At 40.1% G+C, this 27891-nt stretch overlaps 2 protein-coding genes across 2 annotated transcripts; one reads left to right on the plus strand and one right to left on the minus strand.

The window, feature by feature from the left end:
* The first annotated feature begins 153 nt into the window (after window positions 1-153).
* PRPF38B (pre-mRNA processing factor 38B) lies at window positions 154-9552 on the plus strand. Its single transcript, XM_064147106.1, has 6 exons — window positions 154-560; window positions 3875-3943; window positions 4229-4380; window positions 4466-4526; window positions 6985-7208; window positions 7466-9552. The coding sequence occupies exons 1-6, from the start codon at window positions 276-278 to the stop codon at window positions 8313-8315; spliced, it is 1641 nt and encodes a 546-aa protein (XP_064003176.1). The 5' UTR covers window positions 154-275; the 3' UTR covers window positions 8316-9552.
* Window positions 6912-27699, minus strand: FNDC7 (fibronectin type III domain containing 7). The gene is made up of 14 exons (XM_064147107.1): window positions 27206-27699; window positions 26787-26805; window positions 25546-25803; window positions 23208-23462; window positions 21276-21536; window positions 20524-20781; window positions 18765-19019; window positions 17549-17806; window positions 16870-17124; window positions 15771-16025; window positions 15010-15270; window positions 14481-14510; window positions 13911-13977; window positions 6912-7565 (listed from the first exon to the last, which is right to left on the minus strand). The coding sequence occupies exons 1-13, from the start codon at window positions 27266-27268 to the stop codon at window positions 13937-13939; spliced, it is 2469 nt and encodes an 822-aa protein (XP_064003177.1). The 5' UTR covers window positions 27269-27699; the 3' UTR covers window positions 6912-7565; window positions 13911-13936.
* Between the last annotated feature and the right edge of the window lie 192 nt (window positions 27700-27891).

The raw sequence follows: 27891 nt of genomic DNA on the forward strand, positions 1-27891 counted from the left end.
TCTCCCGCCGCTTGCCGCACGGCTCGCTGTACCCGGCGGCCCCGCGCAGCAGGCGCGCAGCAAGCGCCAGGGCTCCTCGTTCTGCGGCTGCGCGCTCCCGCGAGGGCTGCCCGCTCGGCCCCGGAAGGCGGCGGCGTCACTTCCGCAGGATCCGCCATCTTGTCGGCGGTTGGCGGAGCAGCGCCCGGCCCGGCAGCCCGCGCTCTGGTGTGGCGCGGCCGTTCGTCCGCCTCGCAGGCCGCCTGCCGTCGCCCCGCTCCGGGCACCGAGCTACCATGGCCAACAACAGCCCCGCCGTCGGCGCCGGTAATTGCCAGGGGCAGCAAGCGGTCCAGCACCAGCCTGGCGCCGTCCCGCCGACCCAGCAGCAGCTGCAGAGCGGAGCCCCCAAGCCGGCGGCCTCAGGGAAGCAGGGCAACGTGCTGCCGCTGTGGGGAAATGAGAAGACCATGAACCTGAACCCCATGATCCTCACCAATATCCTCTCATCGCCGTACTTCAAGGTGCAGCTCTATGAGCTCAAGACTTACCATGAAGTAGTGGACGAGATCTACTTCAAGGTGAGCCTGCGGGCCGCGCCCAGGGCGCCGCGGTCTCGGACTCCCGGGGACCGTGATGGCGCCTGCCCCGAGTCTCCCTGTGGCAGTGGTTTCTGAAGGGGAGAGGCTGTGATTGCGGCCTAGCAGATGCTCGTTCTTGCCGTCCTGCCCTTTATTTTGCATTAAGAGAGAAGAATAGGTCTCTTTTACTGCTTAAGTGGGGGAGTCTGAGATGTTGCTTGCTTGCTTTTATGAAAGAAGGATGTTTAGTGTCGGATTTGGAATTACGGTGTTGCAAGTTAGTTTTGAAGTGGGCAGCGTGAGCCAGGGCGGTGGGGATGAAATGGCCGTCTAAGGACTGCATTCTCAGTCGGAGAAAGCGGAGGGGACACCCCATCTGCACGTCAGTCGTAGAGACAGGCGCTCTCCGCAGCCTAGGAGTTGCCAACACAACGGCAAGAAAGGTTTGGTAGTGACCGTAGGTGATTTCAACAGGAGTTTGCATGCGGCCTTCCTCCACAGCTAAGAGACCAGAATCTCCTCCCCCCCCCCCCCCCCCCCACGCGTCGCTCCACGCCCAGATGAAAACTTGTTCATTTTAGTGCTTTTCTTGGCGTTAGGTAGGATGTGCTGGGGAGATAACTGAACTGTGTCAGTACACCCGTGTCTCAGTTCTTGTTTTGTTAGCAGGCTTGAATCAGTTTTGCAGCGAGGCTTCCGTCAAGCCAGTCTCCCAGGTAGAGGTATGCATAATTAATGCTCATCAACACAGCCACATTCTTTGTTCTGACAATGAGAGCAAAACGTAGATAATTCAGGCTGGTGGGTTAAGTCAGTTGCACGTTAGTTATTGAGATATTTTTCTCCGTTGAATTGGTTAGCAGCCTTCAGTATACTTTGAAATAATGAAAAAGAAAGGAAGCCTTTTTGTCCCGTTTAACCAGGGCAGGTCAAGTTACTTCGGGCACTGTAATTGTGAAAAATAATTCCACAGAAGTTTTTTAGGTTCTTGGCATTGTTTGCTCTTATTTAGGCAGACAGTGCTGTTTTTTTTTCCTCTTCATGGCAACCGTTCGCTGTGCTCTGTCATTTGGAGTGGACTACTTAATCCTCTTAATACATAAGTTGTCAGCAAAACTTCGTTTTGGCTAATTTACCATTTGCTGCATGGAAATAATTCTTTCTGATTGAGAATGGAAAGCAGCAAAGTTATTTTTTGCCAGTGATGGCAAGAGCTAAAGAAAAATCATGAAAGAACGATCCTCAGAAAATTTGAGAGCTTACAACATTTTATATTGACTCTTTCAGAAGTAGTAAAAACATTTGATAATGTTTGGTCATCTTATTGGTAGTAGGTCAGACTTTTTGTTTGTTTGTTTTTGTTTTGTTCCAAAGTTGCTTAATCGTGAATCAGGGAGGAATTTTCACACATACCAGTAAATATCTACTGATTAATCGATTACAAAGCAAATAAAATTTGCTTACTGAGCTTGGCAGTTATTCTGACTCAAAACTGCGTGTTGCGTAAAGAGAAAGTGCAGCCCCTTACTTAATCGTAGGTAACCTGATGGTTAAGGTACTTAATTGATACTTAGAAGATTTCAATTCCACTAATGTTTTAAGATACCTGAAAGATGGCTGGCTCTTTTTGTTTGAATGAACATGATCTCCGTTATAGCAAGTGTGTTTGCCTTTGAGAGCCAGAATAGGTGGCTTATTTAAATAAATTAAGAATGCTGAATTCACGGGGAAAAGAAGGAACAGAGGCAGCTAGTGATAGGGCCCGTCTTTGAAGATAGGAATTCTTTCTAGATATTGAATTAATTCACTTGTAGTTCTGATCCCCTGTTTCAGTTCTCTATCTGCAGAGGGGATGGCTATCTCTTTATTTACCCCTGATCATAGCACTGTAAGCATATCCTCAGCTTTGTTTAGTCTGTATGCTTTGAACAAGCTAAGTATATGCAGCAGTTTTTTCTGGACCAAAAGTTCAAATACTCTTTCTTGAAGTGGGAATTGTTTTGAGTGCCCTGTTTGTTTTGGTTTTTTTTTAACTGATACCTGCCAAACCCAGCCTATTTATACTTACATATATGTATTTTAAAATTGATAAATATATGAAGAGAAATAGAAGTAACTAATAAAAAAAAAAGGAAGGCTACTAATAAAAAAAAAAGGAAGGCTACTTTTAATCAAAGTATTGTTACACTCAATACTTTGATTAAAAACCACTCAATTTCTTGTGAAAGTCAAAACTGTAATAATCAGAAGGATTTGTTGTGTATTTGTGAACTTCTCATATGATGCTGATAATACGGGAAGTCATAGTGGATTTTGGATGCTATGGTATTGACATGTTTCACGTTTCCTGTTTGGATAAGACAGAAACTTTTAAGGCATTTCAGCAACCTCAGCCATTAGTGCTAACTCTGATTTCATGTGATTGTGTACATAATGTGTTTCGTTTCATGTATTGGTTTAAGAAATTTGTGAGCTACAGTACAGCTTGGCCACAGACTCTTAACCCCAGTCCAGTGTAACACTTGTCTTGTGGTTTTGTTTGGGTTTTTAAGTTGATTGATTTAGTAAATACACTCATTTATTGAGCCAGGCCCTACTTCAGATGTAGCTTATGCATTTCTAACATGTTTATGATTTAGTGTCAAATTTAAGGAATGATATTGATTAACTATCTTTGTGCGCTTGTGTCTAAATGGACCTTAAAACTTCTGAACGGGGCAGGCTTTTACTTAGACTTAGGAACCATTTTCTTCAAGACCATCACTTCAGCCTACAATAAAAACACTGGTTTTTTAGATTAAAATAATACACTTCATAGGCATCTTTCATTGTATTTGTAGATGATACTCATAAAAAATCTCTAAGCTGACTGCATAGGAGTTTTATGAATGCAAGACTGTAGATTTTAACTTGTGTAGCTTTTTATCAGGTATCACTAAACTTGCCGAGAGTTTAAATAAAGGTGATTGTTTAGTCAACATAGAAAATAGTAACGAGGGGATTTAGTTGTCAAAATGTTTGAATAAGCTTGTATGTTTGCCTTCATGTTCAGAGATTTTTGTGGTTGGTCTGTTTTTTTCAAATTTTAAAAAACTTCATTATTTCAGATGTAATTTTTAAATGTGTTTAGAAATGCCAAATGTGTTGCTTTAATAATAAAACAGACTTGGATCTTGGATTTAGTAGGAGAAGACAAACTCTTTAAGATTGATTTAGAAAAAACATTGTTTAATTTAGGTTTGCATAGGCAGCTAAATATTTTTGTAATTTTTTTTTCTTTCCTTTCCCCCTTCCCTCCCCCCGCCCTGCCTCAGGTTACACATGTTGAACCATGGGAAAAAGGGAGTAGGAAAACAGCAGGCCAGACAGGGATGTGTGGCGGGGTAAGTAGAAGTACGTGCCTTCTTCATTTTTTCTGTCTGGTAAATAAATTTCTCAACCATAGCAAAACTTGCTATTATGTTATCTCAGTCCCTAGATTTATTTATTCCAAAAAGTTCATCTCTTTCCCTTGCATCCAGCGCCGAGGATGCAAGTAGTGTTACATTTCCCACATGGCTCTTTCTGTAGATTTAGTTCTTATCCTGTGTTGCTTTTCTTACTCTTTTGAAGATCTGGGATAATGTCTTAGTCATTGCCTGCATTGTTACTTTTTTTCCTTTTGAAAGGTGCGTGGTGTTGGAACTGGAGGAATTGTGTCTACTGCCTTTTGTCTGCTCTACAAATTATTTACACTGAAACTCACTCGTAAGCAAGTCATGGGCCTTATAACTCATACAGACTCTCCATATATTAGGGCTCTTGGATTTATGTATATAAGGCAAGTATCAGTATAGTAAAATAAAGACTCATTTAGTATGCAGAAAACCATATTAAAATTTTGTGCTCTCTTTTCATACTTAAAGGTATACACAGCCACCTACTGATCTATGGGACTGGTTTGAATCCTTTCTTGATGATGAAGAGGTATGTCGGCAAGGGTAATAATTTGTTTTATTTTGTTTCTTTTTGTGCTACTACTTTAGGTTTAAATATTGTTTGATAAGGTTTTCTGTAGTTTGAATGACACAATGATTTGTTCTTGTGATTTCATTCATTAATGCAGGAGGCAGGTCTGAGATGTCATCCAGGCTATTTTTCTTAGTTAGATGTCACTGTGTTAAGAAGCCATATATAACAAGAACGTGAAGATATAGACAGCAGGCTGTGTGAGAGCAACTTCCGTGCAGTTTTTAGAAAAGTAATTACTTCTAAGCAAGGTACAGCAAGTCCTGAGAGTGCTAAATTTGTGTTTTGCATTTATTACTGGGACAGGGGGAATTGGTACTTGCATAGGAGAGTGGGAAGTATATGGTAGAAAGCAACATTCACCTTGAAAAATACCACCATCTCACTGGTTGTTAGTTGTGCTCTGGAAGAGCTACATCCAGGATTTCTTCAGAGGAGGAACAAACAGCATAATTACTGTACAAGGTGGCGTTGTCTCTAGTAACCTGAATGGCTGTTAGCAGGGCCAAAAAAGCAGTGTTAGTTGCTAATGGGAGAAGTTGGGTAAAGGTGCTGCATTATGCAGTCAGAGAATACCTTTGGTACCATAGTTCCGTTTTACTGTCCGGAGAAACAGGAGCTTGTGGGTGAGGCTTCTCAGTCTATCAAGAAGTTGAATATACTTTATGCTATATACAGTTACAATTTCTGTTTATTGAGCAGGTTTTAAATTGCATTTTAGATTTAAGAACAGATCAGGAAGCATCACTTCCCCTTTTTAGTGTGACATCAGGGATCTACTTCAAGAATTTTTCTGTCTTGTAGTTGTAAATAATGTCTGAATCCTTGTATTTATACAGTGCAGTGTATTTATTTCAAACAGCTTCTTTCATGCTAAGTATCAAAACAGTGTGCAAAGGAAACAGCTGTTATTTCAGGTAAACCCGTGTTACTGTACCTTTGTAACAAAAATCAAAAGCAGTTGAGTTGATTGCATTCCTGTGATACCCTCCTTCTCCTCCAGATGGTGCTAGTTAACGTGAACTCTTCTCTGTGACTTAAGAGGAGGACTGGGCTGGCTACATTTTCAGGGTTCCAAAACCAGCTTGATTCCCAGGGCTATAAACCAGATCACAAGTACAGATGCAGGTCTTAACTGGCTCATTATTCAGAGCACTTTTTCAGTGTATACATTTCAGTCCTCGCAGATACTGGTTATCAGCAAGTGTCTTGTTTAGAACACCCCAATATATTTTTGGGATGACTGTTTCTTTTCCAGCTGCTTTTAGTAGCTTTGCGTTATGTAGGAAGAAGTGCTTGGGGCTGCTTGTCTTAAGTTTCTTAACCAGTCCTGGTCAAGCTCAATAGGATGAAGTTAATATATGTATGTGGGATTACTTAAATCAACAGGACTTATTTTTTTCCTCTCCAGTTCTTAAACATGTGGAAGCAGTTCATCTTTTGTCACACTGCTGTGAAAAACTTCCCAGGATACAGGGTTACTTTTCAGAATGCTTCTTCTGTTTATTTTGTTTGATTGTACATACTCTCCAGGTGCTACGCTTAACTCCTTTTTTTCTTCTTTAGATCTCTGCAGCGATTATATTTGGAAAAACTGTATATCTGAACACTTAAATGTGTGTGAGTGCAAGCAGTTTTACATTTAGATTTTCTCTTCCTGTTTAGATAACAAATCTCACTTTCCTTGTGTGCTTGCACTATAGGTTTGGGACTGACAATAGCTGACTAACATGTCCTGAGCTGTGAGAGGGCATAGCAAGAAGGCCTTCATGCGGTAATGACCCTTTTCAGAGACAATGGTCATCATGGATTATGCGTTTCCAATTATTTGTTCATTTATTTATTTTTTTACATATTTCTAAATTAGAAACCTCACTGCTTCATGGCAGTTGGTTTGCTATTGCTTCCAATTCTGTTAGGATGCCATTTTGTACTAGAGGTTTTTCTATAATCATTTTTAGATAGGCGATGATGTAGTTCTTTAAATGATTTAGGCCACAGGGTTGGGTATGATGATATGCAGTTGTACATCCACAAAACAGAGTATTAAATGTAGTTTGAGGAGACTTCTTAACTTTGTGGAATTTAAATAAAATACAGGACCATACCATATAACCAGACTGTGTAAGGGGATTTCACGTTAATCTCTTCATCTACAGTCCCTTACCATCCAGATGGCTGCAGGATTAATATGTGCCTGCATGCATATATATTAAGTCCCATTGCCTATCTGTAACATACTGCCAAATCCAAAGGCTACAGTGTTTGACTATTTCTAAGGAAATGTATTAGAATATCAGACAAGTAAACTTTCATAATCATGAGACTTCAAGAGGGCAGTAATGTAGCAGCATTTTTTTTTAATGGGTAAAGAATGTTTTTGACCATCAGGATATTTTTTGCTTGTATTTTGTAGGACCTGGATGTGAAGGCAGGTGGGGGTTGCGTTATGACCATCGGGGAGATGCTTCGTTCCTTCCTCACTAAGCTTGAATGGTTTTCCACACTGTTTCCAAGAATTCCTGTGCCCGTCCAGAAAACGATTGACCAGCAAATTAAAAGCAGACCTAGAAAAATCAAGAAAGATGGCAAGGAGGGGATGGAAGAAATAGAGCGGCACGCAGAACGTAGACGTTCAAGGTCATATACATGTTATTTTGAAAATGAATGCTAAAAGTTGGATACTGAACTAGGTATTACCAGAAACATGTTACTGAGATCCATTTTAAGGCATCAAGCAAGCAGCTAATGGGTGCTATTGGATTAAAATAATCAAATGGTGTTTGATATTTAAGATTAAATGTAGACTGGGTGTTTGAAGCGTAAACTGGACAGTAAAGAGGGTCCCTTAACTTTAAAAGGTTGTGTTTCACATTGAATGTCTTTCGTGTTAAAAGGTCTCCAAGACGGTCCATCAGTCCCAGGAGGTCACCCAGAAGATCCAGAAGTAGAAGTCATCATCGAGAAGGCCATGGATCATCTAGCTTTGATAGAGAACTAGAGAGAGAAAGAGAACGGCAGAGATTAGAACGTGAAGCTAAGGAGAGAGAAAAGGAAAGGCGGAGATCTCGAAGTACCGATCGTGTGCTGGAACGGAGGCGCAGCAGAAGCAGGGACAGATACAGGAGCCGTAGCCGAAGTCGTGACAGGAAAGACAGAAGAGACCGGGATAGGGAGCGAGAGAAAGAAAACGAAAGGAGCCGGAGAAAAGAGAGAGATTATGATAAGGAAAGAGGTAGCGAGAGAGAGAAAGATAGATCTAGAGAAAGATCCAAAGAAAGGAAAAGTAAGGGTGATTTAGACGAGAGAAGGCACAAGGATGACAAGGATGACAAGAAGCACCGGGATGACAAGAGGGATTCCAAAAAAGAGAGAAAGCATAGTAGAAGTCGAAGCCGGGAAAGAAAGCATAGGAGTAGGAGCCGAAGTAGGAACACAGGTAAGCGCAGTAGAAGTAGGAGCAAAGAGAAATCAAGTAAACATAAAACTGAAAGTAAAGAGAAGTCAAATAAGCGGAGCAGGAGCAGAAGCAGAGGGAGAACAGATAGTGTTGAGAAGTCCAGAAAACGAGATCGGAGTCCCAGCAAAGAAAAGCCTAGAAAGCGTAGCAGAAGCAAAGAACGTTCCCACAAACATGACCACAGTGATGGCAAGGACCATGTGGACAAACACGATCGGCGGAGGAGCCAAAGCACGGAACGAGAGAGCCAAGAAAAGCAACAGAAAAACAAAGACGAGACTGTGTGAACTCTTTTCAGAAGTGGATCACATTGAATCCTATAAATGTTTGATTAAATCCTGCTTATTTTTTCTTAAAGTTAAGATCGTGCAGTAGTTCATGAGCACTCTTCTCCAACCTCCCTCTAGGCTGCAGATTGTCATTTCCTATTTTGGGTAGGGAAGTGCCTTTGTAAACCCATTCAGCGCATTGACGGTTTCAAACCATTTGTTTCGTTTAATTCGTAATGCAGAGATTGTTCTTGCATTTTTATTGTTCAGATGTTTCTGAAATGTACATTCTGTACATATGTCCTGAAAATGTTTTATTTCCTTTGGCATGGTTGCCATGTTGGTTCAATTTGTATGAGGCAATAAACCGCCACTAATTCTACTTCGTTTTGTAGATGTGGAATTATGGTTTGTATCCTGAAGTTAGCATGGCTGTGCTCTACATAATAGTATGGCTTTTAGGAATGGATCTGGAATGTGTATTATAGCTGAGATATTTATGTGCATACAGCGTGCATTGAGGGTTGCAGATTTAGAACTAACATTTGTCCACTGTACCTGCTGGTTTTGTTGTTCTTTTGTTGGTTTTTTTTTTACCCTTCTAAAATGTATTGCATTGTTGATCACCACTGGTGTCGAGAGTGGATTTTCAAGAAGATAGTGCTTTTGATGCGAAGATCTAGGTTATGTTGGGGCTTCTTTAGAAAGGCTACCTCAAGTGGACACTGTAAGGGGTGGCAGATGATCACTGTAGCCATCTATGTGTTATATTTGACAGGAAGATCCATGTAAGCTTCCTTTTTTTTAATTTTTTTTTTTTTAAGAACACAGTTTATCCGTTTGTGGTCTTTAATGCTTTTACTCAACAGCTGCACTCTCATTTATGATAACCTTGGGCTAATAAAGGCATTTAAGATGGAAAGAGGGAGGTAAGAAGAAGAAAATTATTACAAAGGATTTCAGTTTCCAGCTTCCAAAGCATTTTTATAAGTGTAAACATTTAAAGTAAAAATTACCTGATAGTGTCCTTTTTTAAGTCATATTTTCTACAAATACTAAGGATTGCAGTTTGTGCTGAATGTTTCATCTGGCAGTTTGCTTTTCTTTTTAAACATGGTGTTAGAAGCAAAACCCAAAATGCATTATGGAAAAAAAAAATCATACCCTTGAAGTCCAAATCTATTTGATAGATGATTCTGATGTATACTAAGTGAGGAGAACCATCTGGAATAAACTCTCAATTAATTCCTTTGTATTGGGTGTCAGCTTTTCCCTGCATGTTCATTGGCACTTGAAGCATGTCTGATTCCTCCATATTTATTTTCAGACTAAGTGATGCTTAGTATGAATAAGGAATATCTTGTAGTAAGTACCTCATAAAGTAGCTAACAAAGAAATGCAGCAGGCCAAAAATGGGCAGAACCTTGTGCAACTTGTTCATGATTGTGAAGTGACCTGAAGGTAGAAATAAATTTGTATTTCTGCCTTTTTTTTTTTTTTTTTTTTTTTGTGATGCAATTTGCCCTGGGCACTATTTAAGCATTTGGGGTTTTTTTTGGTTGCCTGTTTTTTAATTCCCCTTAAACCTCCAGCAGAGAACAAACAGTGCTTGAAGTTCTAACATGATATTGGAAGAAATGCAAAATAACAAATGCAACATTTTCATGCGCCGTGGTCTTGCTGTTTCCTGAATTCTTGGTCTCCTTTGTCACTATTCTGTAGCATTCAGAAATCTTGCAGTCCTGAGCTTCTTCTAGTACTCCTTATTTTAAATTCATTTTAAATCTGAGATTGAAACAAAGCTTAAGCTTCAGTGAGATAATTTCATTTTAAGCATAGAACTGAAATACTGACCTCTTAAAGAGGAAGAAAACTATTGGCTATTCAAGAAGTACCCTGGCTAGCATGATAAGAACTGCCTTTGCAGTCTGCTAGGATTCTGTCAAAATGAGGACAACTTTTAGGTTACTTTATTTGCAACTAGAAGCCTTCTTTTGACCTTCATTTTTTGGCTGTTAATTTGATTTTCAGTATCTCAGTTCCTGGAAAAAAGGTTACATTCTTTAGCAGAGAGGCTGGAAGGTAAAACTGATTGCTGCTTTCCAATTGTTCCTTCGGGGCCTCTTCTGCCTTTGTTGGAAAATACAGAGAAAGAATGGTGTATTGGCAGGCAAAATCCTGTTATTTGAGAAACAGTCTTTGGCTTTAAAGCAGAGAGAGGCCTCTGACTGCAATTAAGAAATGTCTTGAATCAGCTTATATGAAGTCCATATGAAGGTCAGTCTGCACAACCCTTACCCTGACACTCCTTGAAACCAGAAGAAGCAGATCTGCCGAACTTGTACCCAGCAGCTTTCCTCAGTGGTGGCAAGATCTGTGGATGTTTGAGTGTTCACTGGTCTGATGCAGCTGCCAGCAGTACAGGTGCAGTGTGCATTTCACTTTGGATCATTAAAAGAAATTTCCTGCCATTTTTATTTGTGACAGTTTTCCCAGGAGTTACAGGTACAGAGCTTCTGTGGAACCTACTCCAGTTTTTGGGCTGAGCGCTGTGAACCTGAAGTTTCCACTGAATGCCATATGTCAGTTGTTATCTATCTGGGGCAGTCATTCCTCTTGACACACCCTTTGAAATTTCCTGTGGCTCCAACAAGTACTTAGCTGGACTTAGTGCTTTGAGAAATAGAATTCTACCTGGTGTTCCATGTAATTATACTACTCAGTTAAATAATATTTCAGGTCTTAAGTAGCAGCAAACTGGCATTCTTCGGTTTTAAGGCAGGATGAAGGCTTTGGCCCCTGAGATTCACATCTGCCTACTGCTACATAATTATTCAGGTAAAGAACTTGTGTGTATCTGAGTTTTAAACATCATAGAGTTGGTACTTTGCCTATATTGAAAACAGTCAACTTGAATAGTGGAGAATTTTTTCCTATGGTGGTGTGGGCTGCTTGGTACACCCTGCATACCCATGTTTATATTCCATTTTTATGTTAATGAATCATGAGTAAGCTCTTAGTGTATTTACAGGTGAATACTGCTGTACTGACTAAAAAGATGGTCCTCAAATAGACAGGATCTCTAAAGGGAAACCTGAAAGAATTAGATTACTTCTGCTGCTTGGGTAGATGCAGGTAGATTTCTGCACTGCTGTGAAGTGCCCAACTTCATGTACAGGAGATGTGCACCAGCTATTAAGCAGGGTAAAACGGCCTCTAAAAGCCACTTGAGGTTTTGTAATGTAGTCTTACTTTTCCCCAGCAACAGCTGGATGTGGGAAAACATTTCTTAAATCTTGGCAATATTCAGGTCTGAAACCAGCTGAAGGATGGATTTTTGTGTTTGCTGAAGTGAAAAGTCTGTAGCTGTTATTTTCTGTGTCTAATAGAAATAATTTACATTTGGAACAATATGTACATTTTTTTTTCTAGTGTTGATCTGTGTAACTAATACAGCTTGAAATTACTCATTTGATGTTTTTCAAGTAAGCATTAATGGAGGCATCTGTCACAAAGCAACCTAGGTGCTTTTCATTACCTGATTTCTGATTTGGCAACTGCTTTCTTTTAGAGCATAGCACTATGCTACTTATCTCTGGGTCTTCACTGGGAATTTTGATTCTCAAATCTCTTATTTGAAGAGGTTCATGGAGTGGGGTTGCTTTTTTTTCTTTGTTGGCTGGTTGGGTCAGGTTTGTTTTTTTTGTTTGGGGTGGGGTTTTTTAGGTTTTGTCGTTACTTTGGAGTTAATTTGGGTTTTTCTGGTTGTTTGCTTTTTTTTTCTTCATAAAACCCAAAGCTTCATATTAGTAACTGGTATAGAAATGGTGTCTATGAAAACTACATCTAACTGTCCTTTCCTGTGGTCTTTTAAGTCAGCGTGACCCATGAAAAAGGATTTGCCTCAATCCAGAGAGAACCTTAAACTAATCCTGACTGAAGTTTTTTTTAATCATCTCAATGAGTGCTAGTGCTGCTTCACACACCAGCCATGTCTGTTGTTAGGCAATGTCCAGTGCCTGAGTAATGACGCCTGCAACATGCACACAGCTGCAGTAGGAGGTGTGGATGTGGCTCAGTTTGGTTGTGTTGGTTTTCCTCCCTGTTTTGGTAAATTGTCTACTTTTTTTTCCCCTGTGTTTTGAGCAATATTGGTGTAGGTTTTCTCTTCAGGTTTGGGATGGGGTTTGCATCTGTTGGTTTTTTTTTTTGTGGGTTTTCATTTTGTTTGTTTTATTCCTCCTTGTTTTTAGCAGCCATGCAAGTGATCTGTTAAAGCTGTACTTCCCCATTTTCAAGCATGAAAATGAGAAGAGCTAATGAAGGAAGTACTACATCATTGTCATGGTTGTAGTGTGTAATTCTGAGATGACAATGCTTGTATGCCAGGGAAAATGGAGAGAAAAAAATCACAGCAAAACTTTATGTTTCCTTGAAGTACATTAGAGTTACTGTTAGAGCATGGAATGGTTTATATGAAAAAGAAGAAAGTTGTGACTTGAATTTGATTCTAAAAGAAACTGATTGCTTTAGACCTCTGAAAATCCAGGCTGCAAAGAAAGAAAAAACAAAAACATTTCAAATAAAACTCTTGAGGATGAAAGTTGTGACCAATACTTATTTTCTCATTCTTAATTTTTCTTTTCTAATTAAATGAAAAATTAAATCAACTTTTTTTAAAGGATATGGGGCATTTGAAAATAATGCTTTCTAAAGAAAGGAACATTCATGTTCGACAGTGAATAAATGCAGATCATGTCTTGGGCCATCTACAATCAATTTATTGAAGAGTGAGATTGCCATGATACTTTGTGCAAATGATCAGGAGCAGATAACCAGTACAGCTGTATTCTGTGGACATCATCTAGCCCAACTGCCTTGCCAGACTGGGTTGACCTAGAGCAGACTGCATAGGATGGCATCCATGAGGGCTTTGAATGACTGCAGAGATGGAGACCACCACATCTCTGCATTTTAAACATTATCTCAGTGGTTGAGGCTCAGATTTGCAGGCTGGATTAGACCTCGGACATGGGTAGCTGCTTTATCTTCCCTCTTCCCAGTCCTCAAGCAGCTGTGATTGTTGCAGTTAAGCAGAAAATCATCTCTCTATCTTAAGGAAAAGAAAAACTGAGGAGAAGGAGCATGGAGTTAACAACTACCTTAACATCCAGGATGGCTGTATAACAAGAGCAGCAAAGAGGAGATCATAACTGGAGTCGTGGGAGGAAAAGTCAGCAGTGACTTCTTGCCATCCCTTTTGAGGCAAGTGCAGTAAGTAGTCCAAACCACCCATATTTTTGTGGGAAAGAGAACACTTCAGCTAGCAGAGAGACTAAGTAAATGAGCACTGAAGCCTATCTTGTTCTGTTTGGATTTTGAGGGGTTTTGTGGGGAATTGCAGGTTAGTGTTAATTGAAATAGGGTTTTGTTTACATGTATTGGTATGACTAGATAGGAGGTTTCTGAGGGCAGTATGATGGATTTTAACAAACTAGTTACATTTGGGATATACAGGACTGGTAAAGCTTATCCCTCCCATTGCAAAAAGTTAAACATCAGGAAAAGTTTGATTAGTGCATCCTAACCTGAATTACAACTCTTAGAACTTACCTCCTCATCTGAACCAGAATTTTTATCTAGATACGTTGTTCTGCATTGCTCTTTCCTCTATAAATCACTGTAACAGAAAGCAGAAGACAGATTCAGTTGTGGAAAAGCAACTCTCTTGAGGAATGTTTGTTTCAGTGGCTGCTTTTGAAGGATTGTTTCTAGTAGTTTGCATAAGCAAATGAAGCAGCAGACTATCCTGTTGAAACTCAAGAAGTAGTAAGGCAGAATAGATTGAGATAACCCATACTTTTTGTTTAAAAAGAAAAACAAAAAACTAATTTCTAATGGCATATGGTGAGGATTTAAAAGATAAGCCTGTATTTTATTGTGTTAACAGGTACGTGGGACTGTAGAATGCATGATAGTCCAGGGCCACAAGATAGGTAAGATTGTATTTATTTTTAATGATACATTGTAAGATATGGGGGGAGGGGAGACAATCCTGCATAGTGTGAACACAAGCCCTGAATATGAAATAGATGTATTATTTGCATCTTATTTGGAGTTACATGATGCTAACACATCTTAGAAACATCATGGATTTAGAATAGAGGTACTTTGTGCCCTTACCCATTCCAACAGAGCTTCCAGAACAGGTTACTGAAATGACATGAAATGGTGGTGTAAGTATTAGGTGTCAGACTGTCAGCCAGAAACCATCAGTAGCCTGTAGAATGTAGTCCATGCTATACACCTGAGCAATCCCAACAGATGGCAGTGGTTTTATAATGGACTATATGTTATGTCCTGGGAAAGGTGTTACTGCTCCTTTAAATAATTTTTACTTTAAACACACTTGGGAGTGGTTCATAGGAGTTCTTGCTTTGTTACTTTATTTCAAAGCAGTAATTCTATAGAACAACTAGAAATAAAGCCAATTAAAATTGCTCATTTGTTTGCTTTTGTATTCTGATCACTAATAACCCCCCAACTGAAAATTAGCATCTCTGTTTTTACTGGGTTATGGGTGATTGAGTTAAGAGGGTAAGTATGCCCAGTTCTACTCCATGCCACCTTTACTCACATAACTTTGGATTGCATTTTAACCACCTAGCATGCATAGACAAAAATCCAGCATTCAAATAAATTTAAGCTTTACCTGAATATATTTTTTTAGGACAAAATGTAAGTTTGGTTCCCTTGTCAGCAACTGGAGATACTACCACTGTGTAGATGTCCCCACAAGGTAACTCAGTGATATCGCAGTGACTTCGCCCTGAGCTAGGGCTACAGGTGAAGTTGCCTTTTGAGCCACGTAAATCAGTGTTGTAGTGAGCTGTTGTATCAGATGTTTGCCAGTATACTCTGATCCCATTATTGCTGAGTCTATATAGCTTCACCCCAGAAGGGCAGCAAGCACCTAACAAGAAAAGAGGCAAATTTTGTCAACTACATTAGAAATTCCTAGAGTATATTTAAGACCAGATGATAGGATTCTTAACAGACTCAGTACTAACATTTCAATGACAAATGATTACTTCACAGAAAGCCAAAATAATCCTTGAACTAGAGAAGAAAATGTTCTTTCAGACTTATGCAGCTGGAATTTAGCCACTGCTTTACATGTTGGAATGCTGTTAATGTCTCCTGACTAGGGAGGCACCAGGGCTATCTTGGAGTGTACAGAACTCTTGTGGTCTCTAACACTTTATTATGCCCTAGCATAATTTAAATTAAAAAAATGGCTCTGGATCAGTGTTATCAGAACTTCTTCATACCAGAAAATGTTCCAAAGTGCATTTACATACAAGAGGGAACTGCAAGTGCATGGAATTTCTGCTGCACTGTGTGTAAGAGAGGGACACTGTGCAAAGTTGCATGTTGAGTCTTATTCTTCCCAAATACATTTAGTTTACCTACTGGAAGAGTATCCTTGATATGTGCAACTGGATGCCAAGCCTGTTTCACTGATGGCTTTCAGAGACACTGTGTAGTTAGTACTGCATGTGATGCATCCCAGGAGACAGTAGTTTTGAAGAGTGTGACACTTTGCCTGCCCTTTTGGAGACTCCAGTGTTGTTATGTACGTTTGTGCACCAGTTCCAACAGTCCAGCTGATGTTTGTTACTGACTGTGTTACTTGGGTTAGTATTAGGTCATCAGGGCAACAGGGAGCTTAAAAAGAACAAAAAACAGAGAAGTAAATTCTGTTTTGTACTTGGGAAATGGAAGGTGTAGCTGTAATAATAAACAATCAAGACCCAAGAAATGAAGACATGCATACTTCTCAGGCAAACATTATCATGCTGGGAAAGAGCTGACTATTCTGGCAAGCTTCTGATAAACAGAATGTCAAGGTAAGATCAATTTGTAACAGTGGGTTATACCCCTGAAATTACTATAAAGTGACTCTTCACCAAGATACTAAAAATTACTAAAATTTGTCATCAGAATATCAGGGTACATCTGCAGTTCAGTGAAGCAGAGTGCTTCTCCTTCAGTCCTGTAGCTCAGCCCCACTCTGTCTCCATTTAAAGTCTACAGCATGAAATAACTGCAGCCAAAGGACCTGTTAAAAATAGATCCTGATGTACTTTAATCACTGAACAGTTTCTGGAGTTTGTGTGGGTGAGTGGTAGAGGACAAAATTCTGCTAGCAAATTAGTAGCAGGAATGGTGAGTAAGATGTGCTTTAATATGTTCTTCACCCTGCCCATTTGTTGGCATGGGCATCACCTCATTGCCTCTCCCAGTGATGTTAAAAGTCAGAATGCTGGCAAAGAAGTTATACAGTACATTAGTGGATTTTGTTACTATATTTTAGTCAGCTGTAGCAGATGATAATTGAAGTAAGGCTTCTCACTATGAGGTAAGTGCCAAGTGATCCTTCCTGGCATTGAAAGATACAGGACATTGAGCATACTACACACACATTGTAAACAAAGAGACAAAAACATAACAAGAGGCATTTTAATACTATGCTGCTAAGCATGTTCTACTACATACAATTCCCACATACCAGTCTCTAAAGGGACACTGTAGCTTGGTAAGCTCTGTCCTGCTGGTGATCTTGCTATAGCACTAACAGAGAAAGCAGATCCACAGGGAAGGTTAATTAGAGTACAGGAATTTCCAGGGCTTGTGCAATGCCAAAGTCCAGCCTCTCCTCTAGCAGTGACAGTATAGGTGGCTTCTTCGTTGTTTGAGTGCCAGTGCACACTGATTACAGAATGAGCCTCCTTTGAGATATTTTTGATTTCAGGACTGCAGGGAGCTGAAATAGTTCATATTAACAGTATTTTAACAGAGTGTTTATGAACACCATATTAAGTGATGCACAAAAATGACATTCCAGTCATAACTGACAAACTACTTTTGAAAAGTAGGATTCCTCAGTGTCCTTGTGAGAATTTATAGCTTGTGACAGAACTGACAAGATAAGGATTTTGCACACAAACCCAGAGGTTAATTGTAAATCTAATTTTCAAAAACTTGGAGCTGCCAAAAGCTTTCAGTTCAAATCTGGTTGCAGGACCCTGCTTACAGTATATTTTCAGAGACTTGCAGTATTTATTGTTTTTAAATCTTTTTTCAGTTACAGTAATATGTCACACCAGCAATGTGTTTTATCCATGAATCACTGCAGTGTCCAGCTCATGATTTCTTTTGCTAAAGGAAAACAAGTATGTTGCTAATACCTGTTGCCACATATTTAGCTGCACAGGAGGTGTTGCTGCCTCTGGCCTCGCTGAAGGAATAAACGGTGATCCTGTAGCGGCTGTTGCACTGCAGAGCAGACAAGGTACAGGCCGTGGCGGTGTCGTTGCAGAGCACGGTGCCGCTCCAGCCCACCGCTCTCGTCTCGTACGCTTCAGCACCGCGGACAGGAGCCCAAGTGACATGTACCGTGTCGCTTGACACAAAGGCGGCCCTCAGGTCACTGGGACAGCAAGGAGCTGGGGACGAGACAAAGCAGAGAAGGAAAGCTGAACGGTCAGTTGAAAACTGGCACGAAGCCAGAAAGCCTTGTTTCATTTTCTCAGGTGGCCAGCACCAGAACAAGAGGACACAGCCTCAGGCTGTGCCAGGGGAAATTTAGGCTTGAGGTCAGGAGAAAGTTCTTCATTGAGAGAGTCATTGGACACTGGAATGGGCTGCCTGGGGAGGTGGTGGAGTCGCTGTCCCTGGAGCTGTTCAAGGCAGGATTGGACGTGGCACTTGGTGCCATGGTCTAGCCTTGAGCTCTGTGGTAAAGGGTTGGACTTGATGATCTGTGAGGTCTCTTCCAACCTTGGTGATACTGTGATACTGTGTCATTTAGGTTAGTGCTTCAAGTCTTAAATCTCCACGGGTGACTCTGCAAACAGTCTTGTTACTTCTAGACTTATTCTTGAATCAGTTCAGTACCCCTCCTTCCACATCACAAGGGCACTGTCATGTACCAATAAGACAGGAGCTATGTGTATCTTTGATATAAAATCCCACAGCATCTAGAAGTTCAATAATTGTAACAGTGCCCTTCACACTTTCCTGTGTGAACTCTTTAATTTTTTTTTTTTTCATTTTCCACACATGAGCAGATTTAAGACTTTGGTACCCCCTTCCTAAGGCAAGAGGAAGAAAAGACAGGACTAGAGTTCAAATGGCAGGACTTTGTATCATTCATGAGTCCTTGCCTCATGGTTGTGAATTGTTGGTAAGCATGTTGCTACACTAGACTATGCAAGTTAAATTCAAATGCATTGTGAAGTGACTTTTTTTTTTGTTTAACTGCCAATTTTTGTGTGTTTTGCTCAAAAACTGAATAAAAGTAGATTTTCCAGTCAGCATCTTCCATTAAAAATATCAACCCTCTCTAGCATAAACATAGGTAAAGGACCCAAGATGATTTTGTAAGAAAACATTGCTACTTACCAGTAGTGTAATTGAACACATCACCCAGAGGACTCTGCCCTGCCTTGTTATATGCAAAGACACTGATGAAGTAAGTGAAGCCACAATCTGACTGGAAATGGCATTGAGGATGTGATGTGTTGCAGTGCACTTCCAGGCCATCATCGCTCTTCACGAAAACCACATAATAATGACTAAGATTGACGTTCGACCACGATACTAACAAATGTCCAGCTTCATCCTCTTCAATTGATACATTTACTGGTGCACAAGGAACTGGAAAAATAATTTTTACAAAGAAAGGAAAAGGAATTGTAACTAGAATAGTTTTATTGAAGTTATACTTCTGGAGAATAAATGATCATTTGGAACATAGAGAATTAATCTACTTGGCTTGCATGGTTGCTCTGTCTTGTTCAAGAAAACAGCCACTTAGCTGCCCTTACAGAGGATGAAAAGTGAGTAATTTTTTACAGAACTAAAGAGATGCTAATTTTACCTTTTAAAGGAAAGATATTTGCTTAAGGAGCCCCTGTGAACAGTGGCACCAGACAGTATTTCAAAAGGAACTGGCACAGTCTGTGCTCCCAGTTAGCAGTTTTGATGACAATTGGACACTATCTTGAATAGCAGCTGGCATGCAAAACCCATGTGAAAACTCATTCTATACTGGTACAAAACTCACTGTGTCTGAATAGAGCTGTCCTGTGCTCAGGTTTCCTTTCTGGTGGCTTCTCAAAGTACCACATTAAACTATGTCAATCTATGGCTTTTGCTTAAGTAACCTTTACTTTCTAGCTAAAATTAGAATGTCGCTATTACAGCTCACAGCTGAGATGTTGTCTCTTAATAAAGGCTCTTTCATCTCTTTAGCTCCATGAGATTAGATGAGCTCAAACTCATAGTAACAAGAAGTCAAAAGGAGGCAGGTTACATCAAGTAATTAAGTGAATAATGTTGTGTCCCTAAGGTAGCAGGTAATAACAAAAACAGTTCAGGTTTTGCTTACATGGGCAGTGCATCTCACAGGTCAGGAAGCAACAACCTCTGACATGAGTGTGGTGCTGAATAGCTGAAACAAGGTAACCTTTTGTCCAGACAAAGCTGCTCCATGAAAATGGTCTGTGACAGCAGCTGACTGTGGCTTTGTTGACCACCTGTCTGAAAACCGAATTTAGCCTAGAACAGTTCTCAGTTTAGGGCCAGTCCTTAATGCTATTTCCTCACGTATTTCTCCCACTCTGTTTGTGACAGACCTGACATATTTGGACACATCTGTTATTCCTTACATTTGTTTTACACTCAGAAAATTGACTTTAGGCCAGCTACTTCTATAAGAATTTTCCTCTGTAAGAGGAAATTGCAGGGTTGCCACTTCAGCCACCAATATATATACAATTTCAAGTTTTCTCACAGAAATATGAAGAAATTTCAGGCTACTACACTGGAAATATAAAATTATATGGCAGAGTTTATGCATAAAGTTCAGCAGCAGGAATAACTGGGAACCACTTGTGTATTATAAACTAATTCACATCGAAATGAAAGCAATGTGTGTTAAAATTTTGGACACTGGAATGGGCTGCCCGGGGAGGTGGTGGAGTCACCGTCCCTGGGGCAGTTCAAGGCAAGGTTGGACGTGGCACTTGGTGCCATGGTCTAGCCTTGAGCTCTGTGGTAAAGGGTTGGACTTGATGATCTGTGAGGTCTCTTCCAACCCTGATGATACTGTGATACTGTGAAAATGTCATTAGTTAGAGTAACAATCAGTGATACATACTTGTTTTTAGGCTTACTGTATCAGCAGGCTTACTGGATCCAGCATCATTGTATGCTGTGACAGATACATAATATTCAGAGCCACACTGGAGTGATGGCATCACACAGGAGGCAGAAGATGTGTTACAAGTCAGTTCCAAGAGTCCACTGGAGGCTGTCACACTGTAAGTCAGAGCTCCTTCTGTTGGCATCCAGGAAACAATGGCTCTCAAAGCACCACTATTAAAAGCGACTTGAACATTCGCTGGTGTATTAGGCCCTATGGTATATCAGTTTGGGACACATAAGTACAATGTAGCATATAGCCTACAGACACCATCTTTTCCATAACTAGCAAACTAAATACAGTTGTTGTCATGCAGACCTTAACTTAATTCATAGTAAAGTGACAGTTAAAAAAAGCAATCATGCTAGCTGCACACTACTGCAAAGCTTTCTGGTGAAGGCTCTTTGCCATATTTGCTTCCTAAGTTAGAAAAATCTGCAAATCAAGTCTAGGCTGATTTCCCCAGGCCTGTCCTAGGTACAGTTTCAGTGGTAGTTAATGGTAGCCTTGCTTCAGGAATATTAGTTTAACACACATATGTCACTTCAGCTTTCCAGAACTTTGAGGTGGGTTAAAATTTGTATGATCTGAAAATCGACCCAATGTGTATTGGAAATACATAAAGTAATCACCCATACACATGAATAGTGCCTGCTGTATATGTTTGTTTTAATTATTACTTGTTTTTAGAGAAGAAAATGTCTTACTTGTTCTTTGGTTAGATGTGAAATCATCTCCAGGTATCCCATTAGCATTCCAGGCATATGCCTTGATAGTATAGAGAGTTCCTGGATCTAGATTTGTAAATGTCAGGGAGGTATTGGTGGTATTCTCCTTCAGCATTCTGCCCAAACCATCTGACCTCATGAGGGACACAGAGAATCCAGCTGCCATATACACAGCCTTCCAGCTCACCACAATGGAGTCACAAGTCGGAGAACTAACAGACAGCACTGGAGCAGCCAGGACTGGTAAGAAAGAACACCAATTAAGCTGCTTTTATTTCATTGCTAAATATTGTTTGAAAGGGGGAAATCTGAAATAAATACACAGAAATAACAATGACCAAATTCTGAGAGACAAATTCTGCAAAAACAAACTCAGAAAAATAAACTAATGCAAGGCTGACAGAATAAATAGAGAAACTGTTTTGGGGCATCCCTTATGGAATTACAGGCTTTGCAAAATGAAAGTAATTCGTGCACAAAGTATGAGAGATTGAATGAAAACCACCAGGAGGGTACTGCATTTCCAGTCCTTTTAAGTTTTACGTTGTCTTATTATATTACTCTATTAGTTTATTTCTTCTATTCCCTCAAGTTATGTCTTTTGTTTTAAAATAATTCTGTTTAGTTAATCTAAAATCATAGAATCAGTCAGGGTTGGAAGGGACCACAAGGATCAGCTATTTCCTATCCTCCTGCCATGGGCAGGGACATCTTACCCTACATCAGGTTGGCCAGAGCCTCATCCAGCCTGGCCTTAAATACCTCCAGGGATAGAGCCTCAACCACCTCCCTGGGCAATGTATTTCAGAGTCTCACCACTCTTATGGTGAAGAACTTCCTCCTTACGTCCAGTCTGAATCTCCCCACCTCCAGCTTTGCTCCATTCCCCCTAGTCCTGTCATTACCTAATAGCCTAAAAAGTCCCTCCCCAGCTTTTTTGTAGGCCCCCTTCAGATACTGGAAGGCCACAAGAAGGTCGCCTCAGAGTGTCCTCTTCTCCAGACCGAACAGCCCCAACTCTTTGAGTCTCTCCTCATAGCAGAGCTGCTCCAGCCCTCTGATCATCCTCATGGCCCTTCTCTGGACACACTTCAGCACATCCACATCCCTCTTGCAATAGGGGCCTCACAAGTGGATGCAGTACTCCAGGTGGGGTCTCACCAGAAGGGAGTAGAAGGGGAGATTTACCTCCCTCGACCTGCTGCCCACACTTTTCCTGATGCAGCTCAGGATCTGGTTGGCCCTCCGGGCTGCAAGTGCACACTGCTGGGTCATGTTGAGCGTCTCATCCACCAGCACCCCCAAGTCCCTCTTCTCAGGGCTGCTCTCCAGCCAGTCACTGCCTAGCCTGTATTTGTGCTTGGCATTGCCTGGACCCAGATGCAGGACCTTGCACTTGGTCTTGTTGAACCTCATGAGGTTGGCTTGTACTCACCTCTCCATCCTGTCCAAATCCCTCTGGATGGCATCACTTCCCTCCAGCTTGTCTGCTGCACCACACAGCTTGGTGTCATCAGCAAACTTGCTGAGTGTGCACTCAATGTATATACATTTATTCATTTCAATGTATGTATATACATGTAGATACATGTATTCATTTAAATCCTAGTAAAATTTACCATTAAATATTGAACTTAGATCATAAAAGCAACCATTAATTCAGACCACTCATTAAGTCAGATGGTTGAATTCTAATCCTCAAAACCAGATTTTGTTTGTTGTTTTTTTTTAATATCAATACAATTGAAAATACAAAATTATAGTAATTTAGTACTGCTACATGCCTGGGCTGTACTGTTTGGTTTCTGTTCAAATGTAAAATAAATAAACATAAAAAGGATGCTTGCATAAATGCTTTATATATGATAATACAGCACAGAATTTGCAGTAAGAGTAAGGTTGAAAGTCTACCTGTTTTTGTTTTTCTGAAAGGTGAAGGCTGGCTTTTTCCTCCTGAATTTATAGATCTGATGGTGATTCTGTACAAGGTGGCAGGTTTCAGTCCTGTCAGTGTGCCTGGAGAATTTGTAACCATAGCTTCAATGAGGGAATCTCCTTCTTGTGCAGCTAGCAGGTAACTAGTAGCCCCAGGTACTGCTCTCCATTCCACTGTGATGCTGTTGCTGAGTTTTGAATAAGCTTGGTCAATAACAGGTATGTCTGGAGCTGAAACGGAAATATCAGTGGACATACTGAAGGCAGAGAACTCAGCCTTGTGAAACACAAAGTGCTCTGAACATTTGACACTGTAGGACAAATGACCTCCTATGAATGCTTATGATTGAAGTACTGGATAGGGCTGGGTGCTAGGTTGGACTGGATGATCTTGGAGGTCTCTTCCAACCTGCTTGATTCTATGATTAATGAAATACACAGTTTTGATATTCTATAACAGCTTTTAATGTTTCAGGAGAAAATATTTCAATACTCTTGAAATCAATTTGAAAATTAACATTAATTTACCTAGGCTGCACCCAGAGGTCTCTTTTTCATCCTGCTCTACAGTCAATAAGTACAATGAATGTTTATAGAAAGCAGTACACAAAGCAGTATATACAAAGAAGTGGATATTTATACAAAGCAGTCTGAAACAGGATGCTGAACCATAGGCATTTCTCTATGATAGTAACAGAAAATAATATAGTTTTGGAAGGGACCATGGGAGGTCATCTTACCCAGCCCACCACACAGTGAAAATAAATATACACTAACATTTTCTTAGCTATAGTCAGACAGCCTCTTTTGCACTCTTTGTAAAACCAGTAACATGTATTCTATATGTCCATGCCTATGGAATTTGTAATCTGTATTTGTAATCACAGAATTTCTTAGATTGGAAAAGACCTTCAAGATCACCAAGTCCAATCATTAGTTTCACACTGACAAGTCCTTGACTAAATTGGCAGATGTGTCTTCTGCTATCTCTGACCAAGCTACTACACTAAGGCTTTTTTATTCCTTTCCAAATATTTTCTTTATTAACAATTCATAAAAACTTCTGTGCAAGTCTAAGGGAATCGCTTGCCTAAGGGTCAAGCAGACAATAAATAGCACATGATTTGTATCTGTGCTAGTTTGAGCCTTGCTGGGATATTTTAGTGAGAGGAATTAGATTATAGGCTGTGAAAAGGAAACAATGGGGATGTCTGCTTCACTCATAGGCTTGCTAGGATGTATAAACCCAAGGACATAAATATGGATAACACAGTTGCTCTTGGGCTCTGGCTGCATGCACTTCTCTCCCTAACTTGCTGTCTAACTAATCCGTCTGCTTCCTAACCCCCCTGGCTGATTCTCCCAACTCACCTTGAACGCAAGGCAAAGTCTGGGATAAGGTAGAGGGGTGGAAAGGAGGTGGAATAGTGGTTGGGAGCTCCTCCTGGGGACTCTGGTTTCTGGGAGGGCTGTTGTGTTTCTATATTACTTTTAACTTGTATATTCCTGTATAAAGCTGTATATACTGTAAATACCTACTTGTATATTATGCTAAGCTGTAAATATAAAGTTTCATTCTTTAATTTCCAGCTGCTGAGTCTAGTCTGGGTGATTTTCTTAAGTGTGGGGGGGCAGGTAACCCCTAAACCATCACAGTATCAGAAATAAATTAGAGAACTTTAATCATTAGTGCCTTTTCTCCTGTAACTAAGATAGTAATACATTAGGGGTTTTTATACTTCCAGTTTTAAACACTGATACTTTTTAAACTTTAAACTTTTATTGTAATCATTGCTTCTGTTAGAAGCAAATTCTACTGGGAAAATGCTGGCTATTTCTCAGAATTAGTAATTAAATTATTTTAAAAACAGAATTCCAGTGGAATAGTTTAACAATTGTATTCCAGGAATGAAATAAAAAGGCACTTCTGTTTTACATAGATATTTCTCCAATATCTATCAATGACTTACATTCTACAAGTCCTTTTGTAAACGAAACAAAAATGCTGTTTATCAGCATCAGTACTGGAAAATGTATATACCTTCACATCTGCATTTGTAATGAAAGGGCAGATGATCTGGAAAGCTGCTGTATGAGCAGGCTGTGCAGCAGGTCAGAGAAACACATACATGAAAAAAAAAAACCAGGAAGGAAGGAGCTTAATCATGCTCATATTGAACTCAGGAGTAGAACTAGCAAAAGGTCTCAAAAGATCTGGCAGCTATTCCCTACTGGTACAATGAAACACCAAGGGAAAAATCCCAGTTCTACAGAGATCAATGGAAGTTATACTCACAAAGTTTGTCTTACTCACCTGTTGACTGTATAATCTGTGTTTCTGCAAGAATAATTCCATTCTTGTCAATGGCTTCTGCTCGTATAGCATAAACAGTATTGGGAATTAACGAAGTTAAAGTTCCTTTCAGTGTAACATCACTAAAGTGAGCCAGCAATGAACGGCCTACAGCATTAACAGCTCTAGCTGTGACTTTGTAAGAAGAAGCTCCTGAGAACTTAGGCCATCTGAGATAAATGCTTTCTGATGTCACATTGTATATAGACACAGAGAAACCTAAGAAAACACACAGCATTGTTATCAAAACCCCCACATTGCAGTCATGCCTGAGTGTAGTCAAATCTTGACAAGAAGATTGTTCAGTGCCTTGTCAAGCACCCACATTACCTAGTTTTCATAAGAAAGGCATTCCACTAAATTTGGAGTGCTGTGCTCCTTGTTCACTTTTGCAATCCATTAATTACTGTGATAACTGCTACTTGCTCTCATAACATTATGTTACACTTGGTATAAGCTGGGTATGGGAATATACAACCTCTATCAATAGTATTCCACATAAGAATAGGATCAAAGTGCATATTACAAGCATCCAGATACTGCAATGACATCGCCTGTAATGACTGAGCAGTTAAGACTCTTGACAATGCAGTATATGCACAGAACGAATTCTGAGAGCATTTCTTGAAGTCTTGTATTCTTTGTATTTTAAACTAGTCAGTATTGACATTTAAGGTAACAGGAGCTGTAAGCAAAAAATGCAAACCTGAAGAAAGTATAAAATACTGTAAAGCATTGGAAATACTTATTCTTAGGAGATCATGCTTCTTCTGGTATGTTTTAGGGATTTTTTTGTTTTGATGGGCTTTTTCTGTTTAATTTTCAAGTGCAACAATTAACTGAGTGCAAATATGGGACAATTTGAATCCTATTTGTAGCATAGCTACATACATATCAACCAACTTATCTAGTTGAGCATTATCCCTTGTTCATGCTAACGCCAAGGCACAAGTGATCTGTCAGAATCTGTGTGAGTGTCCAACAGAATTCAGACTCCTAAAAATGAGTTTTCACATTTACAACATTTGTACCAGGAATTTCTTTTAAGATGAATCAAACTTGAAAGCAACTTTTATTTATAAAGCTGCTAGAAATGACAGAATGTTTTATCAGAAATCACAGATGTCCTCTTCAGGCCCATTCAAAAATAAGCAAGCAAACCTCCCCCCAAAAAAAAACCCCACAACATTTTGAAGATTTACCTGTGTTAGCTGAAAAGATCTGAAAAAGGAAGATGTAAACAAATTAGGAATACAAAAGGAAATACTTTATTTGGAAAATTAAACAAAAAATAGTCAGAACAACTTAGAATACAACATTTAAAACCCACATTTTACTGAGATATTTGCTCAGGTTCTTTAATTGTGGAAAGTTTATGCAACCAGTGAGACTTGGTAGAGGTATCCAGAAGGTATTACTTCTGTTGCCTCTCTGAATTTGCCTATTGATCCAGTTTTCAGTTGCTGAAAGACTCTGAAGGGTCCTAATGTACTATTTTTCAGTCACTTGTAAAACACTGTAGTAACATCACAATATTCTGCCCTAATTTTTAGTTCGCTTTCACAAAGACTACACTATCATGCTTGGAAAATAGTTTTAAAGCAAACGAGTTTGCACTCACCACTTCTAGGCAGTTGAAAAGCAGTCCAGTAAGCATTAATGATTTACTTTTTGCACCACACATCTTGCCAGAACTCTGTTCCAGCCTTCATGCGGGGATGAGCTCCGGCTGAGACGAGCAGTGCTTTGCAGCAGTGCTATCACCACAGGTTTAGTCCACCGGGACTTGAGGAGGTCACAGCAGATGAGGCCCTCCTACCTGCTGGCCTACAGCCTGCCAGCAGTTCCCAAAACCGTGGTGAAAAAACCCAACAGCACTAAACTCTTTTGGCAGGCAGATGGTGCATTTCCCCCCCTTCCGTTACAGGACGCAGATTCTGCATTGCTTATATAAGATTAATAATTAAGCCCAATGTAAATTCTAAACTTGCTGTTCAGTTTATGATCAGTGACGTTTTTGTCTACTTACATATCTATGTTTGGGTTGGGTTTTTTTTTGGTCAGGAATGATGCCCTCATGGTACTCCCTCTTGAATGGAACACGGCCACAGTGACTGGGAACCACTGTCCCCAATGCCTTGCTCTGTGCAGAGACAATTTTCCCTCTATTTCTTAGTATTCGTACTAGGTACTGGTTCCTCTTTGTTATGTCTTCAAGTTAAAACTTCTGACAGGCTATGCGAGGCGTCAAGAAATGCTGTCTCCGAACCGATGGCGTTTTCTTCTGTAGCTGACACGAACAAAGCA

The sequence above is a fragment of the Pogoniulus pusillus genome, chromosome 8 (genome assembly GCF_015220805.1).
Source record: "Pogoniulus pusillus isolate bPogPus1 chromosome 8, bPogPus1.pri, whole genome shotgun sequence".
Classification (NCBI taxonomy): domain Eukaryota; kingdom Metazoa; phylum Chordata; class Aves; order Piciformes; family Lybiidae; genus Pogoniulus; species Pogoniulus pusillus.